The sequence below is a fragment of the Amphiura filiformis genome, chromosome 18 (assembly GCF_039555335.1).
Source record: "Amphiura filiformis chromosome 18, Afil_fr2py, whole genome shotgun sequence".
In the NCBI taxonomy this organism is placed as follows: Eukaryota; Metazoa; Echinodermata; class Ophiuroidea; order Amphilepidida; family Amphiuridae; genus Amphiura; species Amphiura filiformis.
Window position 1 is genome coordinate 13,920,818 of NC_092645.1, and position 18,266 is coordinate 13,939,083.

The 18,266-nt window shown below is 36.6% G+C and overlaps 1 protein-coding gene across 7 annotated transcripts in view; it reads left to right on the forward strand.

Moving 5' to 3' along the window:
* Positions 1-18,266, forward strand: part of LOC140139900 (serine/threonine-protein phosphatase 6 regulatory subunit 3-like) — a 94,880-nt gene that overhangs the window by 25,612 nt on the left and 51,002 nt on the right. For all 7 annotated transcript variants that reach the window (XM_072161670.1, XM_072161667.1, XM_072161668.1 and 4 more), the window contains exons 5-6: positions 2,501-2,752; positions 6,862-7,040. In XM_072161670.1, the coding sequence (XP_072017771.1) occupies positions 2,501-2,752; positions 6,862-7,040 (431 nt within the window). The remainder of the gene's footprint in view (positions 1-2,500; positions 2,753-6,861; positions 7,041-18,266) is intronic.

Below are 18,266 nucleotides of genomic sequence, written 5' to 3' on the forward strand. Positions count from 1 at the left end.
CATTCTGAATACGAAAAATATCTTTGTGATATCAAATAATTTTCATTTTTTGAAATTCACGATATAATACCAATTTTATGACAAATTATTAAAATTTGATATTTTTCACATTTTTGATATATAACAGTCCTCGAAGTAAATTTTATAAATCTAATGATCATATATATCTTAAAGTGTATGTAGCTGGGAGGAAAAGCCGACGATCAATTGAAAATTTTGACCTTTCATTTTGAAGATATGGATTTTTTCCCAAAAAGGCCTAATTTTATTTTGGTGTTTTGGGAAAAAATCCATATCTTCAATACGAAAGGTCAAAATTTTCAATTGATCGTCGGCTTTTCATCCCACTTACATACACTTTAAGTATATATCATCAGATTTAAGTTTACTTCGAGTACTGTTATATATCAAAAATATCAATTTTAATCATTTGCCATAAAATGTGTATTACATTGCGAATTTCAAAAAATCAAAATTATTTGATATCAGAAGGACATTCTTAGTACTCAGAATGCAATTCGATATGTCTGATGTGCTCTAATGTCCCACAATAAATACTGTCCAAGCGTTCATACCCATCCCTTAAGGCAGAATTCACACGCTTTTTCAGGCAGTTTTCAAAAAAGTCATTCTCATGCCTGATGGTAGGGACCCTCATGAATTTTTACACACTTGAATAATTAATAGTACTAATGGAATGATGGAATAAAAATGAAAGCGTAAATTTTTGAAAAGGATTGATCACGCAAAACGTAAAAAAGGACTTGTCTACATGTACATTACTCCATTACTGTAGTGTAAAGCACAATTTATTCGTGTCACACAGTTTTTGCAATTCTGTATTTTCAAGTGAATAAAAATAGGCACTGTGTTAGTAATTAATAAACTTGCTGAATCACAGGTTTTGCATGCCTGAGTGATCTTTTTTCTTTCCTTCTGACCTCACCAGTAATGGGGTCAGGTTTACCTGCATGCTGTAGGTGTAGATTTATGTATTATCTTTCTCATGAAAAACTTGATAAAATTTTGCCCTCTACAAACAGTTGTTTTACCAACTGAGAAGGGAGGGCATAGACGGTTCGGATTTTGCCGGCAAAAATCTGTATCATCTACATTGTTTTTTGTGTAGAGTTACCCAAATTTGGACATTTTCAAGGAAAAATAACATAATTCATATACTGCATTGTAGAATACATAAGTTGTACATGTACAGTTCAAGCAGAGATTGAATGCAAGAAGCTCTTGAAATGCAATAATAATGGGTCTGTACAATGTACGTCACAGAATTGTTTCAAAGTATTGATTCTGAAATGCTTTATGTACATTGGGTCTGCAGAGCACAGCAAGCATACTGTAATGCTAGCGGATATTTCAGCGGAATGAATATTTTTCACAATTTTTACCATTTTGAGCAATTGTCCTGGTTTCTTGTTTTCAATGTTTGAAACGCTACACGTTAAAGCCTGCGTAAAAAGTATTTTTGCGGGTTTTAAATGAGCAGTTTTGAAATTATCTGATCACTAAAAGTGTGAAAATAATAACCTGTTGAAAATTTCATGCTGCAATCCTATTTGAAGGAAGAGCTTAAAATAGAAATAGTGGAATAGAGGAAGTGTAACTGAAAGGGTTTATCCTAACGAGAGATGAGCATAAAATGAAAGTACTTCAATGCACCATGTAACTCAGACATTATAAAGATGTCAAAACTTTGATGTTTGTGTCATAGTATTCTAACTTAATATTGGTACAGTGTTGATTGCCCTCTTACTGATAATGTCTGGTAATGTGTGCAGGGCAGTCGGGATTCCAAGCTCCTAACTCGCTAGGGGTCCGGAGGAACCCCAGCTGCAAGATGCAGTCGTAATTAAGATTGTCAACTTGACATTGTGGCTCATAGACAAACTATTTAAAGAAAAAAATCTCTCATCTATTATTCTATAGAAACATTGATCATGTAAAAAAAAACATGACACAGATGATTTGTGTACATGTATGAAAGACTAACTTGTGTCGGAAGTTGTGATACTTAAAAGGGAATTTCGTGATCCACAGCCTCATCCCTCCACTTTTCTCAAAAAAAAGTTAAGATTTTGTTACCACTGGAAACCTCTGGCTACATAATGTTTATGTATCAAAAATGTCTTGCAGATTAATTCGTTTAGCAAAAATATCGTCAAATTTGAATTTAGTTCTGGTATACCAGAACGAAATTACAATAGTGGCCTCTGGAGCAGTGTAATACACATAATCATGCATAACTCGCAAACGCAAAATCGGAAGCAACTGAAATTTTGTGAATAAGCTTTTTTGTGGATATCTACTGAAAAATGTCAAAAAGAGGATGCTAGGATCACGAAATACTCCTTTAATTGTTATAAAACTTACATATTGAAATGTTTTAGAAAAATTTGAAATTATTGCCGACGTTTTGTTAACCAGAAAATAAGTCTCATTTTTGACTGTAAATTAATTTTAATCTCTGTCTTTATTCTTTATTTAGCCGGCATTGAGTAAATTATGGGGCTTTCTAGACGGCGATCCACCGCTGAATCCTCTTCTAGCCAGTTTTGTCAGTAAAACCGTGGGCTCGCTGCTGGCCAGACGACCTGAAGTGGTAGTACAACACATGAAGAGTAAAGAAGACAGCATTGGGGTCCTTCTCAATCATCTAGGCACATCGGCTATGATGGATCTTATACTTAGGCTCATCACATGCATAGAATCACCAGAGGTCAGGCTAAATTTATTACAGGTAAGGGCACACACCACTAAATAATCGTCCCATTGAAATACACGGAAAATACAAGAAAGTAAGTTTGTTTTTCTACCCCATGTAACAACATTTTTAATATTTTGATCAAACCAATGTCTTAAATAAAGATTAAACTTTTATTTAAATTTAATTTTTCGGGACAAGTTAAGACAAACTTGAGAGATACTGAACTCCTGAACAGCGCCATCCCGAATTTCAGCCGACACGCTCGCCTCCTTACCAGTTCCGGCCATGATATTGTTCCGAGGGCCTATTACCCATGCACATTCGACTATTCTATCTTTTTTATCAAAACAACCAAGAGTCACTCAAATTTGGTTCCTCGGACGCCGATATATTTCGCATAGGTGCTATTTTTACCGAACTATGAAGGGTTACACCAAATGCGGAAGGATTTGGTGTAGTGCACCCTTATAAGAAAAAATATTTTTGATATTCTTTATTTTTGGAATCAGTGGTCAACATCCTAAAAAAGTGTAATTGCTTTTTATCGCTAGTCACTCCAAAGTTATAAAACAGGGCTCCAAACAAGCTCGGACTGAGTGAAAATATGATACTTTTCGCAATTTTCAGCATTCAAGGGCCAGAGCAACAACATTTTGACCATGTTAAACTGTATTTATAATCCCATTAACATCAGGAAAGTGACTTTGTTTACAAAAATATATGTACAATCACAAATTTAACATGACCGAAAAGCGACATGTGATCATTTCACCCCCCCCCCCCCTCTTAGATTAAGGGCGTGTCAATAGGCATATGCCTTAAGTTTGGGGGTGTTATGGGTAGATAGAACGGTAATTTGACACTCTAAAATGTTAAATTTCCAAGTTATGTGTATTATTTTTGCAAGATCTAAAATTAAGAAACCCCATCATTAGAATTAATTGATAAATTTCTCTCTTGGGAATTGAACATTTGGTCATGAGATAAAAATGCCGTTATTTTGTCATCATTAGGCCATAATATTGTATGCTTTGACTTTAAATGTCTATTGAGACCCAATTAAAGGTTCAGTGATTATTTTCAAAACGGTTATAATTGAGTTTTGATCTTATAATTACATTTTGCATCAAAATAATTCCAAAGATGTTTCATTTTTCACCACCGAGATAACCAAAAGTGACCACTTCTATGATATTGGGACCAAAATAGCTCAATTTCAAGCACGGTCTTAAATTGTCAATCGGACGGAACTTGCGCTTTTGAAGCTAATTTCGTATGCGTTTAAGAATGAAATCGCGTATTTGTAGACGGAAATAGAAAAACAGACTTTTTTTCTTTGCAAAGACATCAGTTTCAGTCAAAAATCTCAACTTTTTGGCACTTAAAATCAGGTATTAATCATGTCCATAGCATTTAAAAATGAGTCTTCAAGGGCACACACCACTAAATAATCGTCCCATTGAAATACACGGAAAATACAAGAAAGTAAGTTTGTTTTTCTACCCCATGTAACAACATTTTTAATATTTTGATCAAACCAATGTCTTAAATAAAGATTAAACTTTTATTTAAATTTAATTTTTCGGGACAAGTTAAGACAAACTTGAGAGATACGAACTCCTGAACAGCGCCATCCCGAATTTCAGCCGACACGCCGCCTCCTTACCAGTTCCGGCCATGATATTGTTCCGAGGGCCTATTACCCATGCACATTCGATTCAGAAAATTTTCTGAACAGATATGTAATGTTGAGCTCCTATTCTATCTTTTTATCAAAACAACCAAGAGTCACTCAAATTTGGTTCCCTCGGGGACGCCGATATATTTCGTGATAGGTGCTATTTTTACCGAACTATGAAGGGTTACACCAAATGCGGAAGGATTTGGTGTAGTGCACCCGTAAGCAAGGTGGTCTGCTTTTGGGGGACGGGCTGTGGTTACCAACATTGTGTATCATGGAGTTGTTTGTTTGTTTGTTTTTGCTGATTGGTTACTCACTGATTATAGTATTCAACAAATTACTTCAGCGGTGTCCGACTGCTCTTCCTGATTATTGCGTAAAAAGACTAGGTCACGCATTGCTATGCAGCTTGATAAGCGAATGAAGTGCCAACAGGATTCAATTTGCCAATCAGAACCCCACTTCTGTGTTAACGCTGTAAACAGCACCGACTCGGCAGACCACTGAAGAACCTTGCTGAAAACTATAGTGATGTGTACAATCTGTACATTCATTTGCAACCTTTGTCCAAAATATCACATCCTTCTAGTTCTTTTTAATGATTTATTTTTCCAACCCTTATAATGTCCCAACTTCCAGTTAATTAGAATCTGTCAAATGTCTCTCCATAGAACTACACAGTCAAGTGACCAAGATAGAAGTGGATTTCATTAATTTAACCACTTAGCTTAGATTGACCAGAAAACCTTCCTGACATTTAATTTTTTGTTACTAATATTATTTCATAATTTTTTAGTAAAGAATAAAATAAAAAATTTAACAGAAATCTTATATTATTGCTTTAAAGCTGTAGAAAACTTACAACACCGCACAACATTATTTTGAAATATAATATTTTGAAATAAGTGTTACACATCTGGCTGGTTTTGTATTAAAAGCTGAAAGTCAATGCCATTATTCTTGGCCATGTGCAAATTTATAATTTCCTATATGACTATATGCGGTGGCAGGAATACCGCAGGATTTCACTAACTAGCCTCAGTGTTAGCTTATTAGTGCAGTGTTCAATGGTTTTTGACTGAATATAGTACAGCACGGTACAAAGATGTCATGGTCTTTCCTACTATGGCTGTAGCATATTCTAACTAGATGAGGGGTACCCAAATGGGATTTGTTTGCCTGAGCTTAAACACTGCCCTCAAATTCATAATTTCCTATCACAGTGGCACACATTAGCATGTGCGACTAGTTACACTCAAGGGAAATTTTATGGTGTTTTAGTGGGTAGCGATAAATCCATAATTTTGACATTTCCTAAATGGTAAATTCTGTTTTTTCATTTTGCCATTTGCTGTTTTCTTTTCATTTTCTTTTCAAACAACTGGGGAAAAAATCACAAAAATCTCTGATAACACCTAAAATCAACAATTTAATAAAAAAAATTAATTTGATGATACAGGAATAGGCACTTAATATGTGCCTATTCAAATATGCATAATATTTACGAAGAGTGCTATTTAGTATTATACATTTAAATATGTATTGTAATGCATTTTAACTTGATTCCTTGATGAAGAACATCCCTGTTTGAAGAGTTTCATTATTTTGTTGTCTTCATCATAAATCGGGCTTTGCAGTATTTAGCAAAATTCAAGATACTGATTTGGTACCGGAAAGTTAGTCTTGGGAGTTTCATAGCTGTCAGCAGATGTTTATTTTTTGTGTCCAAGAAAGTAAACCAATAGATGAGAAGTATCCCTTTCCCATGGGTAAACTATAGTAAATTTATTATAAACACTAAGTCTCACTGTCTCACTAGTTTGAATGGTCATAGCTTTGAGCACAATTAATATTTAAGCAATAAAATTTATGAACGTTTGGAGAATTTTGTTAGCTGCAGTATAATATCGCTCTTGTATAGATCAAAATTTTTGTTTGTTCCTTGCAAAGCTATCGGAGTATATAGGACATCCATCCACCTGCCATATGTGAATGACATGTCTGTCAATGGGTTTGATAATCCAAATCACCATGCTGGACTCTTCTGTAATTATATCTGCATATGTGTGCATAAATGTCAGACACAGCTTATCGGTTTTGTTGTGAAGTCTTCTCTTGAGCTACACATTGTATCAAGCCCATACTAGTATATCATACTATTAGCACTCGCAGCTGCGACGCAGCGATCAAACGTTGGTAGTATTTGCACTGTCGCTACCTGTTTTCAGATGTTGCTACCGTCAACCAACGTAGCGACAAAATTGCCTTGAACTGCTTGCGATTTTACGCTACTACATGTGCTAGTAACTTATCGATCACAATTTACGTCTCGGGAAAAATGCTATGCTCCTTGCGATTGCTGAGTATTATATGGGCATTACTGAATAAAATGTCACAAATAAATTTACTGGTCTATTTTTTTGTTTCCATTATTTTCTCTCTCCGCCTTTCTTTCATGCAGTGGATGAACGAGAATAAGTTTATAGAAAGACTAGCGGACCTTATAGATCCTGAGACCACAGAGGATAAGCATAGCAATGCTGCACAGACACTGTGTGACATCATACGGCTTACCAGAGAACACATGTCACAATTACAAGAGATTGCTGAATGTGACCCACTTCTTTCTACATTAGAAAAGTAAGTAAAGGAACAAATGTCACAATTAAAAGAGGTTGTTTAGTGCGACCTGCTTTTTCCCACATTAGAAATGTAAGTGAATCCATAGGATGGTTACATATGTATGTTATATTTAATATTTTAAATGAAGATGGTGCATAAAGTGATTCATTTTGGTTAGTTTTCAGCTGGTTTGAGGTTCCAGTTAAGGTCGTGCGTCATGAATTGGGGTATTGGAAAAGGTGGAGGCGTTACATTTTTTCATTTTATTTAGGACGTTTTGTCCTAGATCTCAAGAATGGAGAGGGGTACTGAACTAGTTTTGGTCTCATTTTGTTGCTTATTTATCTAGCTCAAATTGTGGAAAGAAAGAACATCACACTTCATTTACTTCTTGAGATATTGCAGTTCAAACGATGTGAAGTCAGGGGTGGAGGATCCTACGGTTGAGGATCATACGGTTGAGGCATGTGTTAAAGTATAGGGAATGTTGATTTTTAGAGCCTCCCAAATATATTTTTTACTGTAACTTCATAACCCAGTAAGGTATTGAGATGGATTATGTACCATTGTTTTGGTATTTATGTCTAGTTTGAAATGTGACCAGTTTTACTCCAAGCTAAGTTAATTTGTTGCAAGTGTGCTGCATTCTGTGTCATGGGTTCTGGGCTTTTCCTATACGTTACTGTGTTAAGTATTCATTTATGCTCCGAAATGTTCCAAAGATCATATTTCTTGAAAGAGTTACCCTACTGCTGTAAAAGTTTACATTTTTTGGATGGAAATTTGATGAGGAATTCAAATATGCCATTGGTTTTTGTGTAGGTCATGAAGGAAAAAAAGTTTTGATTGATTATGTAATAAAAATCATAAAAATTATGTACAACTTTTGAACACCCTGTATCTCAGTTGGGCAACATAACTCATCGTTACAAGTTTGCTTTTTTTGGAAGCCTACAATGTTATTAGCACATCTAAAAAGGTTTCAGCAGAACAGGAATTTTTGCTAGTAAATAAGAGAGGAACAAAATTGTATACTTTTTGAACCACAATTTAACTTTTCCACCCTATATGACATTTGTGGCACCCTGTATATTGACCAATTGTTTGTCTATGTGTATTCCTGGTACCCTAAGCTTTACAGTGATATATAATTTTATAGGGTTTTGATGAACAGTTTATGAATTAGATCAGTCTAAGTACAAAAACATGCAAATTGTTTAATATTTTAGTATGTAACACATTTGGCCCCCAATTCATGGCGCACGACCTTAATGTTAATCCTCGACATTTTGGAAATGACCAGAAAGCAAGGCAAACTGATGTTGTGGAGAGGGGGAAACTTTGCTGGATGAACATAGGGAGTAGTATGTAGTATCAGGTGTACTGAGCTCTTACAAAGATAATGAAAGAGTTTTGAAAGAAACCCCAAGAATGTATCAGTGTAATCTTTGTAGAAATGCTCAGGGGTGGAATTTCGTAAAGTGCCACAGGAGTCCAAGTGGATTCTCGCAAGGGAGTTTTGCGAGAGTCCATGGATTCGTAAATGGATTCTCGTTGTACAATCTTGCGGGAGTCCAAAAGGTATTATCAGGGTCCGATTAAGCAATTTTATTTGTGTAGCAAAAATGCTCACAAAATTTGGGAGCCAATGCTTATGAATGGAACAAAATTGCTACACATTCCAAAATTGTGTAGCAAATGACGAAAATTGTGTAGCATTTTGCTACTGCTACGCACTTATTGCGGACACTGGGTATTATATGTAGGCCTACGTAAAATGCATTCAAACAAATAAACTAACAAAATGAAGTTTTTAATATATGTGTCATCATACTCTCACTTCCATATATATGTCATCAATTGCATCTTTGGCAACTTTTCCTTTATATTTTGCAAGCTTTGAGTTTTAAGGCGTGTTGAACTTAAACGTAAGTTAGCTGAGCCGATTATTTCCAGCGCGAGTCCACATGGACTCTCGCAATAGGACTTTTACGGGAGTCTCTGCGAGAGTCGACTAGAGACTGACCGATCAGATCGGGAGCTTCCTAATCGGGCCGATTATTAGCTTATCGGTAGTGATCTGCATCGGCCGATTTTTCCTTCATCCGCCGATGTAATGCACCTATCACCCAATATCATGAAAGTAATTGTTGAAGCTTAACAAGTATTCATTTATTGGTATATTTCTTTCTTTAAATCAAGCGAAATTTAGCAAAAGAACAAGCTTTGTAGGCGATAAACATACAGTGGAAACTCGTTAATACGAGATCGCCGGGGTCGGCATGTTTAGCTCGTATTAAGCGGAGTGCGTTTTAAAAGTCGGGTACAAAATATGTGTCGGAAGACTGCATGTGTACAAGCAAAACTTCACTGGTCGAGTCTGCATAGCCATCTTCATTATTTTATACTAGATTTGCAGCCGCCGAGCAATGTCACAGTTCGAAATTCCCTCAATCGGTATGATAGGCTAATAATTGTTTTTGATTTTCGGTAAGAGGCATTTTTCTCACAGCTTTCTGATGAAATTCAGATGATTTTCTCAAGCTGATTATCGTAAACAAATAAAACAATTACGGCGATATCGGGATTTCCCCTACTTTCAGCAGCTAGTAAACATGCCTTGAAGGGTTTCTTACTTTCAATCCAAGGGCGGACATCCGCGTTTGTAATTGGCTAGTTTGATATGTCGTCAGCAATAATTGGCCTTATATGGCAAATTTCGTCATGACTTGATTTATAACATCTAAAAATAGGAAAGGGAATCCTCTTTTGCCGCTAAAGTGATGTCTCGAGCGAGTATTTTGTCAACTTCTCACATGATTTAAATCATAAATTTACCTTGGGAAATTAGCTCGCTTTATCCATCATAAAAACAATAGAAAACAAAAGCTTTGACTGACAGCAAGTGCTCGATATATGGATTTCAGATTATTTACCTCGTATTAAACAGTTTATTTTGTACAGTAAATAATAGGGGAAAATCGGGACCACGAAGTTTCTGTTCAGTAGTAAGCGGTTTCTCGATTAAGCGATCTCAGATAACGAAGTTTCCACTGTATATAAAATCATACCGTGATTCAGGCACGCAGCTGAGATAATCAGGTAATTTCCCGCATGCATACTTCCGGGTTACACACGTGCGCCAGTGTCAGATTGGAGAGAGCTACGTGTCGCGTGCAAAACTCAACACTTCCGGGTTACACGCGTGCGTGTCAGCTACCGCCGCGTGCAAAACTCAACACTTCCGGGATACACACGTGCGTGTCAGCTACGGGCCGTGTGCAAAACTCAATACTGACTTGAACGTAAACACAATATTAAAATGGGGCGATCGAATGATTCGACGGACTCAGATATCAGGGGGACAAGGTAAATTGAACTTAGAATAATCATGGTCAAATTAAGTATTGTAAATGAGCACGGGAGTGTAGTTTTGTGCTCAGAGCATACATAATTATGGTAATACTTTGCGTACAAGTACCCTTTCAACATACAGGTGAAATTTACTCATGGCGATGGCAGCCATTGTTTACAATTGGGGAATTGGTAATCGGTGATCGGTGATCGAATCGGCAGATCAAAGAGGGAATTGATCGGCCAATCGGCCGATTCAGATAGGGACCTGATCGGTCAGACACTAGAGTCGACTCTCGGACTCCCGCTGAAATTCCACCCCTGAATGCTCCAAAACAAATCAAGCAAGTTTAAACAGATATTTTTGCAACCTGTGTTGTACATACATATCTTGATTGTGTGTATAATTTACATACTTGCTGGCAACACACATCATGTCATATTGAATTGCAGCAAAGAGCACCAATGCAGTATAATATATAGCGGGCTATTTTGCCGGTAATAATTTTTCACTATTCGTAGCTCCTCAGTTTAAGCAGCTACACATTAAAAGCCTATGGGTCAACATATGGGTCAAAAATATTTGTGTGGGTTTTTAAATTAGCAGTTTTGAAATTGACTCCAAAAATCAAGAAAATAAATGTGAAAATGTCCCTATAGCAATCAAGGGGGGGTTTCCTAGTAGCAATTTAGTTATTAGGTTTGTCTCCTAGTGCTATAAATAGCTCACTGTCAGGGGGTTAGGAAAGGTTGGCCATTATATGTACGAGGGGGTATCAAAAAGTTTTAGAAATCGACCAGAAGGGAAAGAGCTATATCAATGAAATTTTGTTAGTGCAATCACTGGTCCTTATGTACATTATGGTCCAAAAATGGTCTCATAGGCATGTTTACTTTTTTACAGGTGGCACTAGATGCCAATAACCCGCTGCCCCAGTTACTGCGCATAAACTGCAAGATTGAGAAAATTGAGGCAAGCAGCATTCTTAAGATCCTACTTTTGAAGGGTTGCAGTGCCTAGAAAATTGATGATGAAATGAAAGTTATCTTCGGTGGTGATTGTAATATGTCACTGTCGCTTTTTGGAAAAGGAATTTTTTATTTCATCACAGATTTTCTGGGCACTGTAACCCTTAAAATGGAACTTAATCATGCTGCATGCCTCAATTTTCTCCATTTTGCTGGTTACATAGGAAGGTAGTGACATCTAGCTCCTGTAAAAAAAAAGTAAACATACTTATGAGACCATTTTTGCAACCATAGTGTACATAAGGACCAGTGATTGCACTGACAAAATTTCATTGATATAGCTCTTTCACTTCTGGGCGATTTCTAAAACTTTTTGATACCCCCTCGTAAGCACCCTGAATTTATGCTACCTAATGCATATATGGCACTTGCATTATTATTATTACTGACTCATTGACCACATGGTGGTGTGTATGAACGGTGATTTGGTTACACTAATTAATTGTTGTAAACCTATAATCAAGTACAAAATTCCCTGGGACACTTGTTTATATTTCGCTCATGTGATTTAGTAAAACCGTCCATGTGAATATTTTAATTGTATAAAGTAGATTTGTTAGTACTTCCGTGCTCCGGGTTCAGGCTGGCTATTGGCAATCAGCTAATCAGTGTGATTGTATATCACTTCTGTGTTTATGCTCGTGTACGCTCGGCAGCTTTAGTCAGCGCACAGCACAGACCAAGGAAATTTGTAAAAGGAAATCTGACATCATATCATGAGAGAAACTGTTAAAAACAAAATCAAATTATTGCTATGAAATTGCTAAAATCTAATAGCTAAGGTAGTCAACATGTTTATAGCTTTTTGTTTTCACAATAGAAATACTACAGCTCCCTGTATGATGCATTTACCAAAAATACTCTTATATTCAGAAACAAAAACTTGAGTTTTTTATCAGAAAAATGTTTGCAAATATTTATTATGATCGATTCTGATGAATCTGTTTCAAGAATGAAAATGCACATGGTTTCCACGCAACAGAGATTGCAACTGAGATTTAAAAACCCTCGCTTGTGAGACTGATATTTCAAATACAACAGGTCCTTGTTATCTCAAATACTACTCCTTATAAATATAAATATGCAGTTTCCATGAAAACAAGATTCTAAAAATACCTCCAAAATGCGCCCACTTATTTTTTAACTAGCTCTAGGCCTTATGTAATATCCGCCATTGCCAGGCTTCAATATGGGCTACGTGACCTACTGCTATATATAGTGGCATATATATACATGTGTACAAGTTTAATGGTGATAAAAATAGAATAGCAAGTCTGTGGCCAAGACCTTATTTAAGGGGGTTAGTTCAAAAAGACCCATCTGCAATAGCTGCCAGGTGTCAATGTGTACAATATAGAATGCAGACATTGTGAAATATGTATACGGCAGCTATTGCAGATAGAGCTTTCTTGGACTTGTCCCTGGATTTAATGGGGCAGTAACAATGTTGACACACTGCCTAATCAAACAAGGACGTGATTGGATTGATGGCAATAATTGCACTGTCACAGTGGCCTTTCAGATCTAAATAAATACATCTAAATTCTTATCAATGTTAGTTTTAAACTGACCATTAATCCTATGCAGGTATGTAGTCTCATTAATGCCCCAGTAGTTTTACTGGGAGTTTTACGTTTCTAACATAGACCCATTTGGAAGCACCGATTTCCTATTCAAATACAGTAAATAACTTTCATCATACGACTACGAGCAGTGTCCGAAATAAGGAAAATATGGAGGTTGTCCCGAGGATAACTAAAGCATAAATTCTGCTTGTCCTCAAAACATTTTGGTTATCCCCATAATGTGTCATATTTTAGAGGTAAAATATAGTGGTTGTCCAGGGGATAAGTACATAGCTCAATATGGTTGTCCCCAGTGATTTTTGGACAAGAGGATAAGTGCTTATTTCGAACACTGACTACGAGTAATGTAGATGTGTTTTACTAGTAAAATCCGTTTAAGAACACCTAAGAAAATTGGTATTCATTTTCATTTTTACTGAACTTAACTTTTCTGGTTTAGCATTGAACACAATTTTGTTGAAAACTATTGTGTGTGGGGTTATTGTAGGGAAGGCTTGATTGACAGAATAATGAAGTGCATAAAAAGAATATCTCTAACCATTATATTTTAAATCACAACTGAAAATGACTTGTTGCACACTTACTTTACTTCCAATTATCAAATGAAAATCTGGTATAAGGAACTATTTCATTACAGTGTAGCTTACTACAAGTTAGTTCATGATAAAAGTAGGACATTTTGCAAATCCTTGTAGATTATCCACGTACTTGGCAAATGAACACATGATGTAATCAGACTGTTCCTCGTAAATATGTCAGGCTGTGCAAAGCCCCTGAACCTTGTTTTAAGACTAATTTTGACTGTCAGAGGATGCTAGCTTTATGCCAAGTTTACTTTCTACAGCCCAACATTGAGCCCAGGAAGTGTCAGAACAAAACCACACCCAACTCGACTTAGCTGACGACATCTCCAAGATCACCCTCAACCCCACAGACCCAAGTTCAACTGCAAGCTGTTTCTAGAATCAGATCCTCATTTTTAACACTAACAGATGACACAAGTTGGACACTATATGACACTGAACTTCTGTCAAATTTTAACTGTACTTCATTTGTGTGTAAACAAGGTCACTGTGTTTTGAACTTAACTTCTAATGATAAGCTGTGTCGATTTTTCTTCTCTGATTTCAAACTCAACTTAAAATCTCGAGGCGGTTTTGCGATTTACACGAATACACAAATTATAAAACTGGGTCGAGTTTTTATGGTTATTAAAACATAACAAGTAACAATTGTGCAAGGGCGGATAATGTTATGGCCAGAACTGTTTTGAAGTTGACTATCCTCTGCTTGGTGTAAACACTCCATTGGAAAATAATATGGTGATTCTCATTTGGAATTTGAATTTGATATCGCAATTGAAGTAGACTTCCATCAGTTGAAACAGTGTCTATGGTTTTAAGTGTAAGGAACTTGGTACTTCAGGGATCAGGATATAATTTGGTGTGATTTAATTAAATGATGGTCAAGAAGAGCCTCATCTTTTAGGGCAAAGTCCAACCATTAATTGTAAGACAAGACGACTTAGACGAGTTTGAAACCTTTCAGGGCACTAGTTATTTTCAATACGAAATAGGATTAAAGATAAGATATATCTATATACACATATTAGACTGATGGAACTGAGCATTTGAGTGTGAGGCTAAACATTTCGTAATTGCAGGAACCAAGTCAAAACAATTACATCCTGTCCTACCGTCTATGCCAGTGACTTGTTTAATGAGCGACTCATTGACGATGGCCTCAAAGTTTACTTGTCCTGATATGTTGACATTACTGGGGATATGTACCGTGCCATATCTAATGGGCTATTCCAGTTGACATCCATACACCCCTATGGTAGACATGACCTTGATCTTCCACACAGGGAGTGTGAATTTCAAATGGGGTTACCTGAATGGTTTGCTCCATTGGAAATCTACACTGCCCTGTGTGTAAGATTAAGGTCATGTCTTCCACAGGGGGTGTATGGATTTCAACTGAAATAGCCTAATGCTAATACAGTCTCAGCACATGCATGGCCTCATGTTATTCCACTTGAAATTCATATCCCCTGTGTTGGAGATTAAGGTCATGTCTTCCACAGGAGGTGTATGGATTTCAACTGGAATAGCCTTATGCTAATACAGTCTCAGCACATGTATGGCCATGTGTCATTCCATTTGTAATCTACACCCCCTGTGTGTAAGATTAAGGTCATGTCTTTCATAGGGGGTGGATGGATTTCAACTGGAATAGCCCAATACAGTCTCAGCACACGTATGGCCATGTGTTAGAAGAACATACAGCTACTGTCAATGTCATTCACAATATACACATTGAAAATTAAAAATGCAATTCAGAGAATTTTATGAAACGATAGCAGACAATCATGTTAGAATGCAATGAGTTAATTGTATTATCTGCTGATAACATGGTCTACTTCCTTGAAGTCTTCAAGAACAGCACATAAAGCAAATATTGAAATTACATCAGGCTACAAACATTTATTTCATAATAAATAATAATATGTGTTCAGGAGAAGAGATATTTAACAAAAACAAAAACACCCAAGTCCGTCAAATGCACGAATAAGAATACGTGTATAAGATAGGCCTATACACCATTGTGCATGATTGTGGAATTGCCGCAGCTGATTAGAGTCGTTCATTTCGTGCGGTACCTGATTAGAGTCGTTCATTTCGTGCAGTAAATAGCGGGCAATGGGTGTATTTTTTGTTTGCTTTTGTGTTGCTTTTTGGAAACGCTCATTTGTTTGCACAGACCTAGTCTCCTACACATCCAATTTATGTCGGGCGATCCGAACAAACATCGTGATAGCCACATACAGTCTGGCCCGAGGCACAGACTATCAAGTGTTTGTTTACCAGTGACCTTCAATAAAATCGATACTGTAGTACAAACATGCTATATACAGGGTGTCCCTGAAAGAACTGTATCGTCGGAAACTTAATTGTTTGGGTATTTTAACGACACAACTAAACAAAACTAAATACTTGGTGCGGTTGAGCAATAAATCGGCTATCACATACTTTTGACAATTCGACAAAACATTAAGATTAGAAATTTAATAAGATGGCATAATCACTGCGCATCATAATTTTACTTCATTTACTGTATAAACATTTTACTGTATAAACATACATCTTTTGATTCATTATGACACCAGATTTTTTTTTCTTTTTTTTTTTTGAGAAACAAAAATCCTTCCAAACTTTACATAGAGCAAAAAATTTACAAGATAATTTTTTTTATTTTGGCATAACAATTTAAGGAATTTTGTTTTTGTTTGTTAACGTTTGTTTTAATACGCAATCACTCGGGCACACCCTTTCCAAAAAAAAATGAAAACTTTAATTTCAACATTTAATTTTGAGCATGGAGAAAGGAAATCATAGCTTCCCTCCCCTTCCTCCCCATTTCCCCTTCAGATTTTCTTCTCTTTCTTTCATTTTGCTTTTCACCTTTCCACATTTTTTCTTCTCAGACAACCCTTGTTTACCAAAAGTAATACATTTTATTTAATTTATGACGACACAGCTTTCTGTCATCCCTGTCTAGTCCCGCTCCAAAGGTCTGACCTGGTTGGTTAAACCGGCGCAGGCCAGATGTCAGAACTGCAAATAAAATGCAGCAAGGTAGAGGTTGTAATATCGTGCACATAGCTTCCTATACCTTGCTGTGTATAGTGAACAGAGCACGTGTATTTTGCTCACAGGCAATTGATACAAACCGAAGGTGTCAATAAATGGGACAGTATGAATGGATCATTTTCGAAGTTGCAGTTGTGATGAAGTTTGGAAGTCAACATGTGCGATGATGCCATAGGGTCTACAAAGGTTTTAACAACATGGTGTATCGCCTAAACTTGGTCAGTTGTATTTGTAGTTGATGTTCTTACAGAGCTGAATAGATTTCGGGTCATCCAAGGTCACACAGAGTTCATCTGAGGTCAAATTACTAAAAACTGTCATATGGGCAACGAAACTTGGTGGGTATAGTCAACATTTAGAGTCAAGTTATTGGAAGGTCATTTCGGTGTCATCCGAGGTCACCCAGGGTCATCTGAGGTCAAATTAAAACTGTCATAACAGCATGAAATTTGGTGAGTACAGTCAACATTAAGAGTCAAATTTTTGAAAGGTCATTTTGGGGGTAATCCAAGGTCACTTATGGGTCATCTGAGGTCAAATTACTAAAATCTGTCGTATGGGCATGAAACTTGGTGGGTACAGTCAACATTGCTAGAAAACTGTCCAAACATACAAAATCTTCCAACACACGGCTCGGGTTGTTTTGGTGAAGCAATACCAACACCTCACGAGGGGATTTTCCATATCCCAACCCGTGCTCTGGGCATCTTGTAAAACATAAACATTACACAGCTATTACATTTCCATATTATTTCCTTCTTTAATCACCCCACACTCCCATCCACCATCCAGGCTTCGCCCATACAGGGTTCTGAAAAGAAACTCACATTTAAACACAACCACTACCATACCATCACCCAACAACCTTACACACCAACCGCGTATGCCGAAAACCGCGCAACCCGAGAACCGCTCTAGTTTATTAGGAAATTATAGAGAAATGTTCAATGAATGAGTGTTAGTGATTGAGTTCATCTCAAACTCATCCCTCTGTCAACTGGCTTATGGGCACTGAGTAGTGTCAAATAATTGAAGTCGCCCATTGGTTTATGTGTGATGGGAAACTACTTGGAAGTCACAGCCAATGTTGTATTATCGGGACAATTTTTTGTCTTAGCCAGTGGGATTCTATGGGACCAGAAATTTTCAAAAGTTGCAGGGGAAATCGTCAAAAGTTCAAATTGTTGGTTTGCAACCCAGTTTATGGGTAGGGTAGTGAACATGACTTAAAAGTGCAGGAAATGGGGTACCTTCAATTAATCTTATTTTCTGGCTTCAGTAGCTAATGTAAAAATAAATGTCAAGCAAATGATGTGGTGCCTCTCACTGGTGCTTAACTTTTAGGCCTATTTAGGGATTATTTAATTATGTTGTTCTCAGAAATGAAAACAAACGATTGCTTATTACATATCATATCTGTGGGTAAATGATGAGAATCTGTAGGCAGTAGATCCCATTTTGGTTAGATATCGAAAGTAATTGGAAGATGAGCTTTTGATCTTGATGATCTGCATGTTTTCCGGGATAGGGAGCGAGTTGAAATGTGGGTTGGACTAGTGTAGGCTACCATGAATTCTAAAATTATTGTTTGTATTATTTTCTTTGACTTTGTTGCAGTCCTG